Source organism: Rhipicephalus sanguineus, chromosome 8 (genome assembly GCF_013339695.2).
Source record: "Rhipicephalus sanguineus isolate Rsan-2018 chromosome 8, BIME_Rsan_1.4, whole genome shotgun sequence".
Lineage (NCBI taxonomy): Eukaryota > Metazoa > Arthropoda > Arachnida > Ixodida > Ixodidae > Rhipicephalus > Rhipicephalus sanguineus.
In genome coordinates this window covers 18,603,958-18,623,697 of record NC_051183.1, presented here as the reverse complement: position 1 = coordinate 18,623,697, position 19,740 = coordinate 18,603,958, and the positions used below count along the sequence as shown (strand labels likewise).

Genomic DNA, 19,740 nt, shown 5'->3' with positions numbered 1-19,740 from the left:
TTCGTTTTTTTTTTCAAGATTGATGGCAGGCAACACGAGAAGGATTTGTACCAAGATGTCGAGACGCAAGCTTCATTGCTTGTTCAAGCTCAAGCAACTGGACATTATCATATAGTAAGTAAGACCTCCTACAACGCATAGAAAATCAGCAATAAAATACTTCTAAGATCTCCCAGGTGCTGGTCGCACGACATTACAGAAAATTTTTACCCGCGTATAGGTTGGCCTGATCAATTCCACGCACTTAATTGAGCCTATCGGAAATATGGAGCGATCCTCGGTTGCTGGAATTGCTCACAGGATAACGGCGATCCCTGAGCACAAAGGAATCATTGGGGCTCTGAAAGCAAACCGTGAGTGTTTACGCTTCTTCCTCCCTAGTACCTACCTTGTTTATAAACTCCCGCGACAAGACATCGCCGTTTCGTCAGAAGTTGAAAAAGAGAAAAGGTTTTGATGCCTTTTTGAATGGAATCGGTTATCGTCTACATCACCGAACAAAGATGCAGGCGAGAAAAAATAGATTGTTTCCAAAATAATATTTCACGTGTTTGCTCAAGTGCCAAGAAAAAACGCTGCGACAAGCATTTCATTTTCAAAAGTTAGAAATTGTTGTCCACGCACGGGTATTATAGTTGGAAATATGGCAAGAACATCGCTGATAAATGCAAGTTCTGGCTTTCAGTGCTTTAAAATATTTTTAAAGAATTCCCAAAGACCAATATCATAACCTTTATTCACGCTGCTATGTATGCAAAATAAATATTATTTTCCAAACTTTAAGCAGTTAGGCCTAAGAAGCCGAGCGCTGCGCTTTCTGCCTACCACTGTTTACTTTTGTTTGCACACCAGCCGGTAATGCTCACTATTGCTGCTCACTCTGGGCATATGGGTAGAGTGCACTATAAACGCTTCTAGTACACTCTAATATTGGTGAAGGACACTCTGGCGATAGAGGCGAGAGCATTCAATGATACTGCGCAGTATGCTGGTGCGTAATTTGCTTTTAGGGACCATGACACCCAATTTTCGATCATAGTCTTTGTTACGTGGGTTAATCATTGTGCCTCACAAAGAAGCTGGCGCATTCGGCCTAGCACCTGATTTATTAAGTTCAGTTTAATTTCCTTTCTTAAGTTCGTAATTAAGTATTGATTCGGGTAGCGTCGGCAAGACTGCAGGATGAACGCCGCCCTCCCACTCTCTTGGGCCTAATGCGCGGTGCTTTTAGGTAGGATTAGGCCTCCGTAGCACCCGCAGCAGACACATACCAAAATGAGCGCACCAATAGTAGCACTAACCTATCACGTGACTAGGGCCCATTTCCCCTTGAAATATTTTACTGCGTTAGCAATTATATGTACACTCTCAGCTGATTTTCGCCGTCGCTGTGGCCGTCGCCGTCATGTCCCCTATATATTATAATACAAAAGCCACAAACGGCAAGAATTCTGAGAAATGCTTTCCGGAGCGCGAATTCGAGCATGCGGCTCCTTGCTCCACAGCGCGCGGCGTTAGACGGCTCGGCCACGGAGCGTACGTCCCTCAGCCTACTAACAACGAGCTATTTATATACACCATTTACTGCTGGCGGTACGCGGAGATCGGGGGCATTTCAGGGTGTTCTATGCATTACCACAGAAATGGCGCGTTTTAAACGTCGTCGCCCCGCTCGTTGCAATGCGTGCGCTCATTTAACACTTGTACTCCCCCCAACAGGGCGTGTTCGCCCGTGCGCACGTGCTAATCTCATGATGCGGGCGGTTTCCACGTCTTGTGATTTCACCGGAAAGATTGCGTTGAAGGTGTCGAGCGCACGAATGGCAGATCGCTCGCTGCAGAGGCTACGTTTGCGAAAGGAGCGTGCTTCTTAAACACAAGCAAGTAACAACTGTGACAGCTGTTAGTTCGCACTCGTCCTGAGTATACCTGACGTTCGTTTCGTGCGTCCTTCTTTGTATTTGAGCATTGCGCTTTAAGTCCGAGCTTGTGAACGTTGTTATACGGTTCGCGCTCCTCCTGTGTGTGTTCTTTTCGGGCCACGTCCTTTGTGCTTGAGCAGCGCGCTGTACGTTTCGATCTGCTTGTACATCAGGCAAAAACCAGTCAAAAAGATGCCGGACAAGGAGAAGATGTGACACACACAACGATCTTGCCCGGCGTCTTTTTTACTGGTTTTTGCCTCGGCGTCATGTACCAACTGAACCAGACTTCGACGTTATTGCTTTCCGTTCATCGCGTTACATTCCAATTTGTTGCTATCGCATTCATTGCTTCGCCCTTGCGGCAAAAGTTTGACTTTTTATGACTATAGTCGGGCGCAACCTTAGAAGTCGGCAGCACTTCCTCCTCAAATGTCGGTGCATATAGGCCTGCACGAATGGGGGCGCCCTCCAGATTGACGTCATGAGCTGGACCGCCGGTGACCTAGCCTTCGGAGAACATTGCCGAATCTGTTAGTGGGACTATTTCTTTGGTCGCAGAGGCGGTCGTCTGCCAAGCGTCGGTCATCCGAGCGGGGCCTCTCTAGACTTCTTAAGTTGAAACCGACTCGTCAGGTGACGATACCTTCTAGTCTTTTGCTTCCTCTCTTCATTCACAGCAGTAGGTGCTGCGGCGGGAGCTTCTAATCAGCTCGAAATCCTTGTACTCTGAAGGGTTCTCGGCGCGTACATTGCCGAAATTTACGGGTAAATAAGAAGTTTATTTCCTTTCCTTCTCGAGTCTTACAGAGTATTAGATAAATGCCGCAAGCGTAGGTCAAAACCCTCTTGAAGGAGCTTATGGAAATAAAATCAAACAATTATTACAAGTAGTAGGCTAATGAAATCAACTGTGGTGCCTGTCGCATTTACGAAGAGTTTGTATGGTGGTGTCTGGAAGCTGTCGTACGGAAGGTTCTCTTGTTCTTTTGAGTGTCTCGTAGGACTGGTTTCTCAGCCGTGCCGGGCGGCCACATCTTGGTCGGTCGTCCATAGCATCTGCTCGAAGAGGTCATCTCAGCGACGTATCTCGTTTAGTTCACAGACAGGCCTTCTATGTACTCTTTAAGATGGCAAAAACCGTAGCCTCACCGATTTTAAAGACGGCGCACGTAAGCTTGCACGATCCCTTATGACTTAAAAAGACGACTCGAAAGCAAAAGCCACCTTCTTCTTCGTTTTCTTTTTAGTCGATTGTGTTGGTTCCCCCCCCCCCCCCAAAATCTTTTGGGACCGACGTAGTTCCGCAATGCGTCCGAAATCTGCCCACCTGTGAACAGGCGACGTCGTTATGTGATGTCGTCATCATGTGACATCATGTTATGTGACGTCATAATGACATAGCTCAACAAACTCACTTATGAGTCGAGACTCAGATCAAGCCGTGAGCATGAGTCCGAGTGCGTCCGGCTGAGAAAAAGTTTAATGAGTCTGAGTCCGGTTGAGGAAAGCTTTGGTTAGTCTGAGTCCGAGTGAGCCCTAAGCGAAAAATCTATTTGTTGAGTGAATCTGAGTGAGCTCCACCTCTTATGGCCGACCTATCGTCCTAACTACTCATCTTCAGCATTACTATCAGCGTTATATCGGTTACGCTTATACTCAAGTCTATTCACACATATCTCAATGCACTAGCGTTCATGCGCCACCTCAATATTTATTGATCAGAGGCGTGAGTTAGGAGAAGGGGTGCCATGAGCTCCCCTCGCAAACTCTTTCGCGCGAAGTTCTTGATAAATATATGTCGTGTGAGTCGCGTATTTCATAAAAATATCCTTACTGGATTGAAGCCACTGATAACTCGTATTTGAATGAACAAGATTAAAAGACATATCACAGAGCACCGATTATGCGAGAAATTGCTGTTAAAAGCGTTGACACCACGATCGAAAAAGCTAATTTTACGTTAACGGACTCATGAGTCGACTCACTCAGACTCACTCTGACTCAGATCGAGCCGTGAGTCTGAGTCTGACTGAGTACGGCTGAATAATATTTTGGTAAGTTTGAGTCAGAGTGAGTCAGGCTCAGAAAAAGTTTGGTGAGTCTGAGTGCGAGCGAGTCCGGTTGAGGAAAAGTTTGGTGAGTGAGTCCGAGTGAGCCCTAAGCGGAAAATACATTATTTGAATGTGTATGAGTGAGCTGCACCTTTTTTTTTTTTTTTTGCCGACCTATGCATAATGTAGTCAGAGGGCGACCTCACAAATTTTGGTGATGTGTGATGCTATGATGAGATCAGTGGCTGACGTCATCACACGATGGTAATTTCTGGCATCACTCGTGTTGACGCCGACGGTCACTGTTGGCATTTGATGAGACGTCTGGGGCCTTAAGATTGCCGCGGTGGAACGCGGTTAAACTAAGTATGTTCAGCGATAGCTCGGTTTTGCTTGCTTTGTGAAGGGACGAGACCATTTGTTCCCAGAGATTTAGCCTAATTCCATGTCTTGGTTTAGCCGTACAGCAGCAACTTCTGCATATACTGTTGCACCGCAAGACAGCACACATACGCCGCCAGGCGTCGTCGGCTCTCTCGGCGTGAACGCGCAGTGAACTTGGATAAGAGTTCTTCAATCACACGAGTTCCGAAACTCCCCATTGGCAGTGGCGGGGCGTACCAACTTGTTCTCGGGGGAGGGGGGGGGGGGTCAGGACCTTTTTACTCCGTCGGCCATGTGTGTATATATATATATATATATATATATATATATATATATATATATATATATATATATATATATATATATATATATAAACAGAGATAGAAAGAACGGAGAGAACATTATTTGCATTCAACTTGATGTGATTTTTCATATACAGATATCTAATTTGGTTAGCAGTGTTTAATAACATTATGGAGAAGGTACAGTGAGTACTATGTAGCATACACTGGGGCGACCATGCATATACGTGTTATGCATGTAATACTATTGCGAGCAATACTTTTTATACATCACCCACACAGCGTTATGCATAAATAATGTCGATGACGGCCTCCCCAGTAGTGCATATTTGTATCATTCAATGAAATTTCGTTAACGCCTTGAAGCTGCTCAATGATAATTGCGTTTTTTATTGTAGGTAGCAATAACTGCACTTTTTTTTTCCTAATTAGTACTGCACTTTCTTGCACATATTCAGGTTTACGTATCTTACACTTTGTCTTGTTCGCTCCTAGTCGAAATAGTGTTTCTAGCACATTATTATTAATATCACTATTATTATATTACTATCATTGTTAACTTGTCAACCAGAAGTTTTTTTTAAGTAGGAATTTGTGGTATTAGGGGCGTAGTACATTCTTTATACTCATCGTATTTGTATTTGCAACTTTACTTGGAGGGCCCTCCGGCCCCTCCGAGTGATTGCGCCTATGCAAACGGTGTTAGCGCAAGATTTCTTTGAAAAAATGCGGGTGATTATGACGGTAACTTACCCCACATTGTTTCATTTCGCATTAATCGTTAGCTATTTATGATTGGTCGAAATTTTCTGAGTCATGCACACAGCACCTGCCCGTAACGCGATGCAACAAATGACCCCAAAAAGATCCATCGCGCAGTGAGCGCTCATGCACGACTACAAAAAAAAAATAAGAGAATGCACTATTTTTAATACGGCATATTTTTGGTCATTGGTTCGTCGCCATTCATCAAAAATTTTCGATGTGCAATAACATCACGTGCTTGTTACGCGACGTCACAAATCTGCGAAATCTCTCGCTGTTAAAATGACGCGTACATACTAAACAGTGCATTATTATGCTGAACAATACCTAAACATTTTTCCTTGCGAGTTGTATTTTGCCCGGTACAAGTCAATTCGAGATGACTCAGGACCAACTAGCCCGGCTGTCAATTCAGTCTCCTTAGTCCAGAAAACCATGGACCATGACCACTTCCCTGGTCCGGTATATCGAATTGCAGGGTAAGCTTGAAAGCTTGGCTTCCCAATGTACTCGAGTCTACTGCCTCATTCATCCCCTTGTTTCAAGCTGCCGCAAATCGCTGCGAGCTACCATATGCTAAACAAGGCGAAGCAGGTTAATCGGAAACAAAAGCAGAAACCTTCTTTACCTCCCCCAATGTGGCCCAACTAAAACATTCAAAACTTCTGCACACTCATCGACTCATAGTAAATTGGATATAGAACAACGGTGATGCTATATTCCTTTCCGATTAAAGAAAATGAAGAAAGAGGAGAGCAGATACTGCACTTTGATCTTAGCCTTTGATCTTAGAATTTCCTGAAACGTGAATAGTGTTTGATCGGCCCATAAAAATTCCTACCCCTATTTGCGTCGTCAATTATGTAAATTTCAGACTAGGCAGAGCAGAATGAAATCATGACACAGTGCTCTAACGTTAAAGAGCCCCTACTCAGCGGTAGCCTTATTTGATATGCTTTAGCGCAAAGCGCAAAAGCATCGCATAGGTGGCCTACACCGCAGATAACCTACAATGGGTGGTCGAGAGACAGGGAAGACAATCTACAAAGCAGAAGCAAAGGACAAATTTCATTATATAATGAAGTGATTGCGGAGTGGAAGTAAAACTTCTCCTCAGTTGATGCTTTCCCAATGTGCATCCGACACTCACCACTGTCACGTTGGGGAAGGGGGGGCTGGTGCCCCCCTTGCGACCCCCCCCCCCCCCCAATGGATACGCCTATGCCCATAGGCTCCATGTATCAAAATCCGGACACGCCGTTGGCCGCAATCGCGGAGGCCTGCTTATTGTGGCGCCATCTGCAGGCGAGGAAACAAGCGAATAAATGGCATTTTTGTGAGTTCCAACGCTCAAGCGAGCTATAGATGCCGCACTGATGAAGCGAGCAGTGCTATTACGCTTGCGGATTACATCTTGCAGTTGACACCGCGTATAGGACTCATCAAACAACAAACTTTTTTCAAAGCGCTTCTTCTAAATCTTCAAGAGGCAAATCGCGAAATATAGAGCGAGGAGTGTAGCGACCGTGGCTATGGGGTGTTTTTCTGTCACCGCCCCCAGATGGCGCGTCAGTTTGCAATCGTCTGCATATTCTTCCATGGGAGGTTCTGGTTTCGAAACGGAGTGTCGCAACTGGTATGACTGAAGAACTCTGAGTTGTATGGAGCCACCGTCCCTGGCGGTGGCGGAACGAAAGACTGACCTCGAGCCGCTGTTCGTTTTCCTGAACGCACAGCACTAGCGTTTCGCTGAAGCTCTTTGGCCGGCACTCCGACGAGACGCGAGGCACCTGATCCAAGCACGTGATCAACACCATGAGCGCCGGCGAAACGTCGGCGCCAACTCATCGGCGAGAACTTTGCGCCATCTCGCGGGCAATGTGTAAACAGTTTTCTGCTGCACTCACCCAGCTCAGAGACGGAATGACCTTGGCTGAGCTTGAAGTTGAGATTCACGGAACACAGTGTGCGTCACTGGGAGTTAATTGGCGTCGTGAAAAAAAGCCGAAGTGTCGCGTTTTCTATATAGGCTACCTAGTGGACCACCTCAAGTACGTAACAGAAACAGCGTTACACTTATCAACGTCTTTCAAACGACTTCGTTTCAGAAGGCCATCTCCATGTTCAAGCAAGAGAAATTAAACAAGGTGAGGCAAGTTTGTCTCCAACATTTACATCGCATTCGAAGATGGGCAGCCTCGCGAGTTTAGACCTAACGAACTTGAATTCCGCCTCAATTCAGCCTGATTCTAGCTCAAAGAGTGATATGAAGTTTACCTGACGTCGTTGGCTGCTAAAAATAGTAAAGTGAATAATTCTAAACTTACTTGGAAGTGAGCTACAATGCCCAGTTAGGTAGAGCTTTGTCATTGAAGTTTTCTCCTAACGCTTATGGCGGTATCTGCTTTTCCCGAAGGCACTATTTTGGTATGCTGTGTTTCTCTGCTAAATCTTAACATTTGCATTGACATTTACATTGTTGGAGATACATAGTTCTGAGGCATATACCTTGCGGCCAATCTCTTTTAGTTTTTTAGACAACGCATAGAGGGGTGTCAGCGTTTCCTGAAGGCAATATCTGGTATACATTTACAGCGGAGCTTTGAAGCTTTTCGCTATGCCGTGTGGTGACACCAGAAAAACATCATCATCATGAACCGGCATGCGCTGTTTTCGTCCTCTTCTTCATCTTCTGCTTTGCTCCCCGAACACGTGCGCCGATTTGTCCGGCATTGGATGCAATAACAATGATGGGCGAGTGAATGAGTACAGAGAGACAGAGAAGACTAGGAAGAAATAGAAAGGAGGAAATAGAGAGAAAGAAAGGCAAGAATGAAAGAAAAAGATAGAACGATAGAGAAATAAATAGAGAGAGAAAGAGATAGAAAGAAACACACACAAAAAGAGATAAAAAAAGAAAGAGCAAGCATAGCCATGTTAAGTATAGTACAAGGGGTGGGAAAGTGAGGTTGAGGAGGAGGAAAAGGAGGAGGTGAGAGGGTAAAGCATGGCATAGTCTCGTACAGTATAGTATAGCAAGGGTGGGAAAGGGAAGTGAGGGTGAGGAGGAACACTGAGGTGCTTCCTCAGTGTTCACACCCCTAGTGCGTAGTTGCCACATTTTTTTTTTTCCTGGTGCAAATGTTAACATTTATATCCACATTAACATTTCCATTGCTGGAGATACATAGTTTTGAGGCATACCTCGCAGCCAGTATCGTTTAGTTTTCGGCAATCGCGAAAGGTATAGTATCTGCTTTTCCTGAAGGTAGTATTTCGTATACATTTTCTGGTTAGTGACATTGTTAGAGACACGTTGTATTAAGGCATATTTCACCGCCGATATTTTTTATTCAACAAACGTTTTTCCTAGATTTCCCAGTTTATTTCGCTTCATGAGCTCACATGTACGTGTATCAGAGAAAGTGCAGGACTTTTAATTGCGCTGGTCCGAGCCAGGGTTATTCTAAGCGCATTGCAAAATGGGTATTTCACCTCAAAGTGACGGAATTAGGACTGGCCTAAAGGCACCCCCCTTAAATCGGTAGTGACGTAAGGGCAAGTTCAAGGTGATGTCATTGAAGGCCACTTAAAGTTACGGTCAAGTCATTTGACAACAAATTATTGCAGCAAGGTTTATTGACCTGTCAAACCTGAGACAATTGTGAGGTGAGGCTCCAAGGTTGAGGCTTTTCAGGCAGGGTGCCCAACTTCGTATGATCATGGTATAGCAGTGGTGATTCAGTTATTGCTCCGTTACAGAGACCCCAATACTTCCAAAAAATTTTACAGTTGAAATGATGATCTACGCCGACTATTACCACACCATGTTTCTTGAGGAAGCCACGGAAAATCGACTCGGTTATTTCATAGTGCTCATGCTGGCGGTGAGTATTGATAACATAATAATTACTGTTAGCTTGTTTGTGAATTTGGCAAGTGTAGTTCCGGATAATTGTGCTATCAGTATGCGCATCGGTAGCGAGGTAACTAAGAAGTCAGGTGCACAAGAGCGTTTCCCGTTTCTTCAACGCCTTCGCTAGGCGACCTTCGGTCTGAAGATTACTCACACAAAGATCATTTTGCTGTTTCCACCGAGGGCCACTGCTGCAAGACATGATGAAACTGCTACTGCCCTTGCCTATAGAGATCTTATTTACTGCGGATCTGTTCAAGGGATCCCTGTTGTCGTCTGGCGTTGGTGTCACATAGCTTCATGTCTCTGGTTGGTGACACGCAGGTCCCACGTTTGACACACATAAGTCGAGCATGCTGCTCGTTTTGAACGCCAGCGCGCGCTTGCCCGGGAACGCCAGCGTCGCCGAAAGGCTAATTCGTCGGTCCGAGACACCGAAGCGACAACGAAACGCCAGCGTCGGGAATTAGACGCAGATCTACGGAAGAGAGAAACGGAGGCGATACGTCAGGGCCGAGAGTTAGACGCACCGCGCTCGGAGCAGCAAACAGTAGATAAACAGTAGAAAGGAGACCATACGACAGAAAATGATTAATCGCGAAACAAATAAGATAATCACAAGAACAGAAAACCATATAAAATATCACATAATCACACAAAAAACTGGAAAGAACAGAAAAAAGAGCAGATAATCACAAGATAAAGGCAAGGAAAACACAAGTGAATCAAGGCTACACAGCTGGAAGAGCTTCCACGTGGGGTGCAACGGTTTTTTTTTTTTTTATTGATGGGCACAACCATCTTGGGCATTATAAACGAATTCATCACCTCGTATGATGGGAAGCCAAATTAACAAGGCCATGAAAGGCTGAATTCATGCGCATAGATGATTTCACGCTTAAGAGTTTACAGCCACGTTCAATAAGGTGTTGCACATTCGAAATGGCAGCTTTAACAGCCCAAGATGGCGGCTCCTACACGCATCCGCAAGATGAGTTTGTGGTGTGTTCTCTCTTGTTTCCGTGTTTCCAAGTCCTGTCTCTTTGACATGCTCTCTAAATCTCTTCGGCCTTGTCAAAGCATGACGTATACAACAAGCTCTCTTGTGACATATTAACGGCGGAGCTATTGTAAGGCTCGGCCTGGCGTCAGATGAGTGTCTGCACCGCGTGTCACGCTGCGGCTCCCAGATACATCCATAGATGGCGTAACTGCCGTGGTCGCGGACGAAGCGGCAGCCGAACAGCGAAATGGGGAAGGGCGACTCGAGCGTAAATAGGGACTGAGTCACTTTAACAGAGGCGGGTGTGGCAGGGGCTGTCACAAGTCCTTTCCCGTGCATCTCTACTCCACAAATACCGCAATCACAGACACCTATACAAAATCGCAATACATCACAGAAAATAACAAGGGAAATAGGAGAACCGCCGCTCCTCTGTTTCTACATATTTCATACTGCCCTGCCTTCACCTTTTCTGTTTCCTTCATACTGCGAGGAATTGGGCTCGAGTGCTCAAATCAGCCAATGGCCGTAACCTTTGGGTTTATTGCTCCGTGATTTGGGTCTATTGCATCATTTTCCGCGAGAATAGGGAGCTATTTTAGCTGACCTTGATAATTCATTGTAAATTCCAGGCTGCGTGCTGCGCTATAATGTTTGGTTCACATATTCTGAGGAGCCTCGACTACTTATTAGCAGCGTTTTCTCACCATGCCCGAAAAGTGTTCCCTTCAAGTTTTTCTACTGACGTCTGTACTCTCGCTTCCCCAACGATCCTGAACTGCGACCGACACGTTATGTATCGCGTCAGCGAATCGTGTGAGTTCGATAGCTTGTATAGCTAATGGAATGCATGCTGGTACCAGTTTCTAACGTAACAGCCCGCTCATCGACACCACGGTTTTTCTCTATAGCAGGAGCTTCCAGCGCGCACCACCGCAGTGGCTAAGAAAGCTCTACAGGGCAAGTCAATACCATAATAGGTCAAGAGAAGGCGCCACTGCATCGCAAATGAAGGCCAAGTAAGGCAGTAATTTTCCATTCGATTCTATTACAGGTCAGCCTTCGCATGCAGCAGCTGACCCCTCCAGGTTCCATCGCTGTTACAGCCATTCAAAGCAGCTGGACTGTAAGTAGATCTAAGGAACTTTAACGGGGCCTGCTAACCGACATCATTTCCCCAGCCAAACGAAACTTACGTGAAGTTGTACAGCGAAGATCAGTTATTGGGCACGGAAACGCTGAAAACGATGGCAAAGATTGCCAACCGCAGCCACCATGAACAGCTGGCTGACGTGGTGCTCTTGCTCACTGGGTAAGTAAATGTGGTTCACATTGTAAAGTTAATATTTCTGGATTGTTCAAAAGTTGCGTATCACAGCTTCAATTTCGCTTGCACTAAGTCCTGCGCTCCCATGGAGTTGATAAGTCACCAGAAATAGTTTTCTTAACAATGTTTACATCCTCACTTACCTTTTATACAGGGTAATATATAATTTTTATATACCTTTAGAACTGAGCTATTTCATTGGGCTGTAGTTTTGTTACAAATTATCTGATTTTAATGCGGTTTGCTGCAAAAGATTCAGGAAGACCGAAATGTTAAAAGCTTATCCCGTGTTGAGATGTGTGACGCCGAAAACGTATTCAGGAAATTACAAACATCACTGCCTACACACTGCGGAGTGTTGCAGCCAACATGTAGCGGTGGGTTCGGTTATGCCTACGCCAAGAGGGTCGTCATTTTCGGCACCTCCTGTAGGGTAAAAAATTATACACCTTTATATCCTTTACATATCTTTACTTGTCATGTTTGGCATGCCGCATGGCAATCAGAGTTTTTAACAACGTTTTATAGTCGCAAGCCATCTCTCCCTGTAGAGCATTTGGCTGTTTTCATTATTCCTTATTTATTCTTCTTTTTCTGCGTTGCACACCAACAAACGGGACGGTCCATTAAGTTTTCATCCTCCCTGAACGTTTTCCCGCAAACCGCATTAAAATCGGATAGTTTGTAAGAAAAATACAACCCAATGAAATAGGTCTGTTCTAAAAGAATAACCCTGTATCTTATAACGCCAAAAGCACTCGCCATTAGAAAATTGTCATGTGGAAGAGCCGCGCTCGCAGCCGACATTCCTCGTCAGTGTCATGCGAAGATATCATAAATACACCTTATTGTCATAGCATAGAATTATGTCAGTTATCTTTTTTTACACTTTATATTACGTGATACAATATTTCATATGTTATAAATGTATTTATAACCAGATGAACGACATATTATAACCATAGGCAGTAGCTATCCCTACTGAACCATTCAGTATGCCATTCCAGCAATTCCATATGTTTCCTGACGGAATCCATATGAAGTCCATACATTTTTCATGTATTTCCGTAAGAATTTGACGGAAACATGAGATTATTGGAATGACATGCAAATTGAGTAGGGTACGCATTTACCCTATAATAATAATGGGATTAAAATGAGAATGAGGCAAAAACGTGTGTCAACAAAAGGATAAAGTATACGCGAATTCAATAAAAGGAGAGTTATACCAGCGTGCAAACTTCACTGCGCATGGAAACATATCAAAACAAGCAAGTATTTGGAGTTCTTATTTTTCTCTTCACTCTGACTCAGTGCGGTTGATTTTTCTCTTGCTTTCAGGAGAAGCATAGTGCAGTACAGGAAATCCAATAACACTACAGAAATCGATACAGAAAACGCAGGTAAGAACAGTCGTGACTTTGCTGCCCGCAATAATCAAATGATCCACCCGCTGCCCTCTTACACAAGCGTATATAAAAGGGTACCGACCGCGAATCAGTACAAACGTTTACTGTATTTCTCTTTCAGCTTCACGTAATCTGCATGAAGCACTAGAAAAAAATACTCGCAGGCTTGAGAGCACCATAACATATGTACTCTGACAGCCTATGTGCGCTTCAATTTCGTCATGGCTATATAGGAGCGCGGTAAGATGAATGAGTTTTAGTGTTCGGATCATCCTTGTGAAGTTTCTGCGCATATATATATATATATATATATATATATATATATATATATATATATATATATATATGTGGCTGACAAAGGCTGGTCCACCAGCCGAAACGTCAGTAAACATACCGCAAAAACCAACGTGCGTCGTACTCTTTCTTGTTCCTCAAATATATATATATATATATACTTGTGTGTGTGTTCCTGCTCCGACAGAATTCAAACGTTCTTGCTTCGCCATATTGATTAAAATTTTTACGCTGTGGACATACAGGGCTGGCGTACACAGGATCAGCCTGCCGATACCTGAAAGTCGGCGTAGCAATGGACTACCCGGGGTACTATATGGCAGTCAACATCATTACCCACGAATTATCACATTCGTGAGTACCTGTAGCGAGATCAATCTCTGTACTTCATCTCTTTCTCTCATTGCAATCCTATTGTCAGTTACAAACGACGAATAAATGTAAGCCCCGCCTACAGCCGTCACTGTACCACCCCGAGAAAATTTGCGCAGGTACCCCATCCACTATGTTAAGCTTATTAGATCAGTGCACGCGTAAGCGCTAGAGGCGCTTATAAACTAAATATTCATAAATTGCGTCAGTATAACTTATACAAACGCTTGACGCAATCTTACGCAGACTGCAGTAACACACTCTACGCTACTAAGCAACTATACAACAAGAAACATGTTATCAAAAGCATCATACCTCTCAAGGAGCTTCGGGGAAAACAAGAGGATGGCGAGTGTAGGATGGGGAGTCGGGTAACTAGTTTCTGTATCCAATCGCATTTGCTCGTTTCTGTGACCTCAAGCACCTTTCGGGTATTTCGGGTACAATCATATGTTCATGTCACTGGTTTTCGGTCGCGAAACTTGAGTTTCCTGGCCAATTTCAGCAAAGAGTCCGACATGTCTTCTCGGGGAAAAGTCATACTTTAAGTAGGGACAGCGAACCCTTAATTTAATACACGCAGTATTTACATTAGCAGCGAAAATGTACTTGTGATTGCAGCGCAAAACATGTAGCGCGACTCTCTTGCACACATGATTGACAGGCGCGCTGAAGCTCTAGGGGCGGAGCTTGTGTTTATTCTAAGGTTGTTACCGACTCTAGTCAGACAGTTGGCTCCACCAACTTATCCTATTCCCTCATCGCATCTGAGGCGAGTCATAAGAAACTAATAATTTTCTTACTACTCAAACTGTTCTTCCTCAGATTGAACGCCAGCCACGACGGCCAGAAAGACGCGAAAAATTGTTCAGGCGAACACGAACACTTGATGAACACACATGTGGGAGGAAAGCAAAACTTTCTCTACTCTTCGTGCAGCAAGAGATCAATTCGCAAGTTCTTAATGTAAGTTTCCATTAATTGCTTTGAAAGGAAGTCCGATTGCACATTTTACTGAATTTATTGAAAAAGAAATGTAGTTTGAAGTACTTTTAAATCCTTTTTTTTTCTCTTTCACATTTTATAAATTCGTTTCCTTGGAGATATATTTTGCTTATTGATTTGCATGATCAATAAAACGGCAGGTTGTGAACTGCAAATGTTTTTTATTGTTATTAATATTGCTGTGCAAGGCGTATTTATGAGTTGTGCGTTTTACCAGCTATGCATGCGACCGAACAAAGAGAGGCGAAAATATGAAACCAATATAAGGGACATAAAATAGGCAAAAAATTCTTCAAGCCTAGAACGACACCCGGAACACGTAATGGAAAAGCCTTAAATACCTCGAAAAAAATTCGCCTCAAGGCCTGACTTTCGGGCTATCAGAAGCCTAAGTACTATCTTTCTTTGCCTCAAAAAGCCAACGATGAGCATTTGACATTCACGTCCCCGTTCTTGCAAATTTCTGCCACGTTCGGTTTTCCTGAGGTCGTTTTATGTTCTCCTTCCGTGCGTATTACCTTGTATTTGTGCAGTTCGGTTGAACAGCCGCCATCTTTGCTACGAAACAGAAGTCCGGAATCTATTTCCTCGCAATGCTTATAGTATGGTGTGGTTGACGTTCATGGCCTCAAAAATATTTTCCATGTGATGTCCCCGTTCATTTGTCTTGCCTTCCTCTATTCCGCGCATGCGTGGCTTGACATAAGCGTCACTTACGTATAAAGTAATAACAAACTTCGTCGCAGTTTAGCGCCTGTGTGTGCAAGTGTCTTGTAGTTTGTCGTTGTTCCTTCAATTTCGCTGCAGTTAGTGTTTTTAATATATTTTCACCCCAATTTATGTGCGTTCTTAATTCCGTTTCGCGCGAATTTTTTTTTCTTGTAGGTCACAGAACGGATCATGCCTAAGACATAAAATCAACGAAGGCTACGTCTTTCAAGTTCCTTACACATACTTACAGAGGAAAGCACCGTTCTTGAACGGGATAGATTACTGCCAAAGGTTCTTTCCCGACTACAGTGATGTCGAATACGTTGAGGTAAAATTATTTGATGATATCTTGGCCAACGCACAAATCTGTCAGATAATATTCCAATTGCCCTCTGATGCGTTTCACCTTTCACCGACATCCAACTTGTTACGCTTGTTTATGTAAGGAAGGCTGGGTCATTGGGTGGATCCTGCGAACGTTTTGTGTAAGCCACCAAGCTCAATCTTTAATTTGGCCTAGTATATTGCCTACCTTCATTAAATACTTTTTTCTGAAGGTTAAAAAAAACTTTATAACTTGACAGCCCAACTTTCTCTGTTTTACGGTGTAGAGTAACATTGCATTTCCTGTTATTTTGTTTTTATTAGGCGAAAGTCTTATATGCCTCATGAAACGCGAAAATTGACCGTCGGGGGCGTCAACTAAAGTGATGCAAGAAATCATCATCACGTGATGAAGTCACAACATGACGTCATCGTGACGTCGCAGATCACCCAAATTTGTGACGTAATCATTACTTCACATAACGTGACATCGCATGATGTCGTCATCGCATGACATCGGCGCTTGGTCAAAGGTGGGCCGATCACGGAGGTAGTGCAAAACCAGGCGAGGGGCAGAGAGCTTGCAGTGCCTCCGATCCTGGAGGCAGTGCCAAACAACGTTAGGTGCAGAAACCAATCGGAAAGGTGCGGGGAAGCATCAATACATCGATTGAGAAGAAAATGAAGAAGATGGTTTTCGCCTTCGAGTCGTCTTAGGCGAATACCTAAGGGACCCTGTGAGTTTTTGAGATAGGAATTATATGGACACTCCAGCCGCCTTTTTACCGTCGCCGTCATGCTTCGTATAGAAATCCACATCGATAACATCACCCCGCGCGTCGCATGTTCAATGAGCGAGTAAAAGCGTGGGAGGGCTGCTAATGGTCGCGGCGGCTCAAGCAGAGCTACAACGCCCCGGCCGTGTACGTTGCGGGAAACGAGCATGAAGAGGTGCCGGAGGAGGCTCGCCCAGCTCCAGCAGGAAATACGTACTTTGACCAGCCAGGCGTGGTCGCACGTAATCGCTTGCTGTATCTTCAGATGGGATCAGCAGGTGGCTCATACCTTTGTACGTGTTGTGCTCTCATCGCAAAGTTTGCGTGGAAGCCATAAGAAGCAAAAAGCTCGCTTCGCTCACTGCCGCTGTCGCGTATCCTTACACCAGCGTATGGTTGGTTTACGCCACGTCGGATGCTCAGCCAACTCGGATCAAGTGCGCGTATAAAATATGCATTTCAATAACACGTCTCTCACGCGGGCTTGTCAGTAAATGCATGTGTTCGTTCGAGTGTTTTTGAGGTACAATTTAACAAAGTGTCTTTTCTTTTCTCTTGCAGCCAAAACATCCGGTAAATGGGTGCCGCTTTAAGTGCATGTTTGGCGATGGAGATAGCAAACTGCGAGAGGCAAGGTTAATTGTACCGAATGGAACACCTTGTAACGGTTCGATAGGAGGAAATGTAAAGAAGGTACCTCGTTCTGTACTTTGCTACTTTGTTCTTAGGTCATTTTATGCGAAATTTAAAGAGTTCTAGTGATTTTACTGCGAAATATTCGCGCCATTGTGAATCGGTAACCTGCGTCTTGAACGAGAATTTTTTTTACGGGGCACCGGGGTATTTATATACGCGTTCCCAACAAATGGGTTTATGTATTGACTTGAAAGAAACGTAATGATTAAATTATTGTGCAGGCTTGATAAGATCAACCATGGTCCATTTGGGATGGTTGCATGCTGCAGGTGAAACTTCGACAAGGGTAGATGCCTTTGCTAGTGCCCTGTAGAGAGGAAGTCCTCTTGTTTAAGGCTGACCTCACCGCCTCAGCATTGCCTTTTAAGGGGGTCACGTATATTTGCGACATCCTAGAGGGCATTAGAGCGGCGCCTGAAAAGCCTTCGTTGGAAATGTGCATAGAGTAGCAAAAAAGGCCGGAGAGATGAGGAGAGAGGTAGAGAATGGGGACAAGATTCTCCTTTCTCCTTTTGGGCAGTGGTACGTAGCCAAAGCAACCTGGCAAAGAGGGCAAACTCAACAAGCAACCTGACGAAGGAGGTGGACGCCATGCAATGAAGACTCGCCCCTATCCCCCCCCCCCCTAGATTCGCCACTTCAATGACAGACGGCAACTAAATGATGGCCCAATTTTTCTTTCGCAGAATCTGTAGCTTTATTGATATTGCTTTTTTGTCGATCTTTCTTATTACGGCATGAAATACTTGTCTCTATTTCTCGATCTGCAACTGCGAGAAGTCAAATCTTGCAAGTGTGCCTTCTCACCTAAACTTCCCATGTATTAATCGCTTTATATTCGAAGACAGCGCGAAAAAGCCACAACACAGAGAAACGAAGCGCGTCGCCCTGTTCCCTTAGTTTCTCTGTGTTGTAGTTTTTTTAGCAGCTTCTCCAAATGTTAATTTCCACCAACTCGCCCAACTGTCCCTGTTAGTTCATTAATCGGTTTGTAACAGAAAAGAAAAATTGGTCTTGTTTGTGCAACTGATCTTTTTTTGTTTTGTCTCTCGTTTTTCAGGTTTGTCATAACGGGTTTTGCGTACCAAAAAGGACAAAATAAAATAATTTGCGCAAATCATGCTTTATCGTTTTCATTGAGAAGCCCTCCGGGTGGTGCTTAGGCCTTAGAGTTCGAAAAAACTTCACGCGTGAAAGTCCAGATCAAGCTTCAGCAGATTACGCTTTCATAGCGGTACACGGCCGGTCGTTTCACCTCTACGCGAAGAAGAAATACGCAAGTCTCAAAGAAGCGGCAGTGTACTGATCTTTATTAGTTTTCTGGCTTATCCGAAAGACTATCAAACAAAGCTTGTTATGAGTTAAAGATTTTGGTGGTGACGACGGCGTTGTACGGAAAAATCACGGCGCCTGCAAGTGTACTGAAATATTTACGGGTACATTAAGCGTATATCTTCCTAAATCCTAATGAAACCAACAGACCATGAAGCCAAAGCAGGTATAGAGGAGATTATTTGGACTCTTTAACTGTAGTGTAGTAATTATGGTACGAATGTAAAGACATAGAACAGGCCGAAAATACAACTTGCTGCTGCTTGGGACCGAACCCAGCAAAAGAAAAGTGTTTCAGACTCGTGGTCATGGATACCATTGGAGCTAACACTCTCAAATTTCGATGCACTAAAATACCTAATAAAATTGACAAGTGGACAACTGTCGCCGTAGATCAATTGGTAGAACATGAAACGCGTTGTTCGAAGGTTGCAGGTTCGGTCCCTGCCGGCGGCAAGATGTCTTTTTGTCCACTTTGACTTTTTACATTTGTATCATGATTACTACACTAAATTATTGACTGCAATTAATGTCCCCAATACCTCCCTTGGCTTTCTTTTCTATTGAGTTTCTAAGGTTGTGTCTAATAAAGGAAAACGAGCCCTTGCTCAATTCCCTTTCTTATATTTCTACACGCATGGGATATTTTATTCAATCCATGAAATAAATATGTATAGTCTTCGCTGCACATCTCCCCGGCTGCTGAAGTAACAAGCGATCTTTGTTTGACATTACAAGAAGAAAACACTATATATATATATATATATATATATATATATATATATATATATATATATATATATATATATATATATATATATACAAAAGTGCCCATCGCAATTTCCTTCGGTATGACAAACGTCCGTCAAGTATGGCTGCTCTGGGCCACTCTACCAGGTAAACACTCGTCAATTTCTTCTTTATTAATTTCTTCAGCAAAAAAACTTCATTTGACTCCGCAAGAACAGTTATGTTCTCAGCGCCAAAGCACTGATCAACGTACACAGCACAAACAGCAAATCGTTTTTCGTAACTAGCCCATAGCCAGAACTCAAGGCGCACACTCTGGTCGCAATTGATACGGCTGGCACGGGTATTAACGCGCGCACAGTCACAACCAACAAGATAGCCGAGGCTGAGGAGTTATC

At 44.0% G+C, this 19,740-nt stretch overlaps 1 protein-coding gene across 2 annotated transcripts in view; it reads left to right on the top strand.

The window, feature by feature from the left end:
• The window catches only part of LOC119401509 (venom metalloproteinase antarease-like TtrivMP_A), a 32,316-nt gene extending 13,934 nt beyond the window's left edge, over positions 1 to 18,382 (top strand). Inside the window, exons 3-14 of one of the 2 annotated variants that reach the window (XM_037668380.2) lie at positions 19 to 114; positions 221 to 353; positions 7,539 to 7,574; positions 9,190 to 9,314; positions 11,401 to 11,472; positions 11,528 to 11,658; positions 13,015 to 13,076; positions 13,622 to 13,730; positions 14,574 to 14,714; positions 15,639 to 15,792; positions 17,126 to 17,257; positions 18,321 to 18,382. In XM_037668380.2, coding sequence (XP_037524308.1) covers positions 19 to 114; positions 221 to 353; positions 7,539 to 7,574; positions 9,190 to 9,314; positions 11,401 to 11,472; positions 11,528 to 11,658; positions 13,015 to 13,076; positions 13,622 to 13,730; positions 14,574 to 14,714; positions 15,639 to 15,792; positions 17,126 to 17,257; positions 18,321 to 18,362 — 1,233 coding nt within the window. In that variant the 3' untranslated portion in view covers positions 18,363 to 18,382. Of the gene's footprint in view, positions 1 to 18; positions 115 to 220; positions 354 to 7,535; positions 7,575 to 9,189; positions 9,315 to 11,400; positions 11,473 to 11,527; positions 11,659 to 13,014; positions 13,077 to 13,621; positions 13,731 to 14,573; positions 14,715 to 15,638; positions 15,793 to 17,125; positions 17,258 to 18,320 lie in introns of both variants that reach the window. The other variant, XM_037668379.2, reaches the window with a different exon arrangement.
• The last annotated feature ends 1,358 nt before the right edge of the window (positions 18,383 to 19,740 follow it).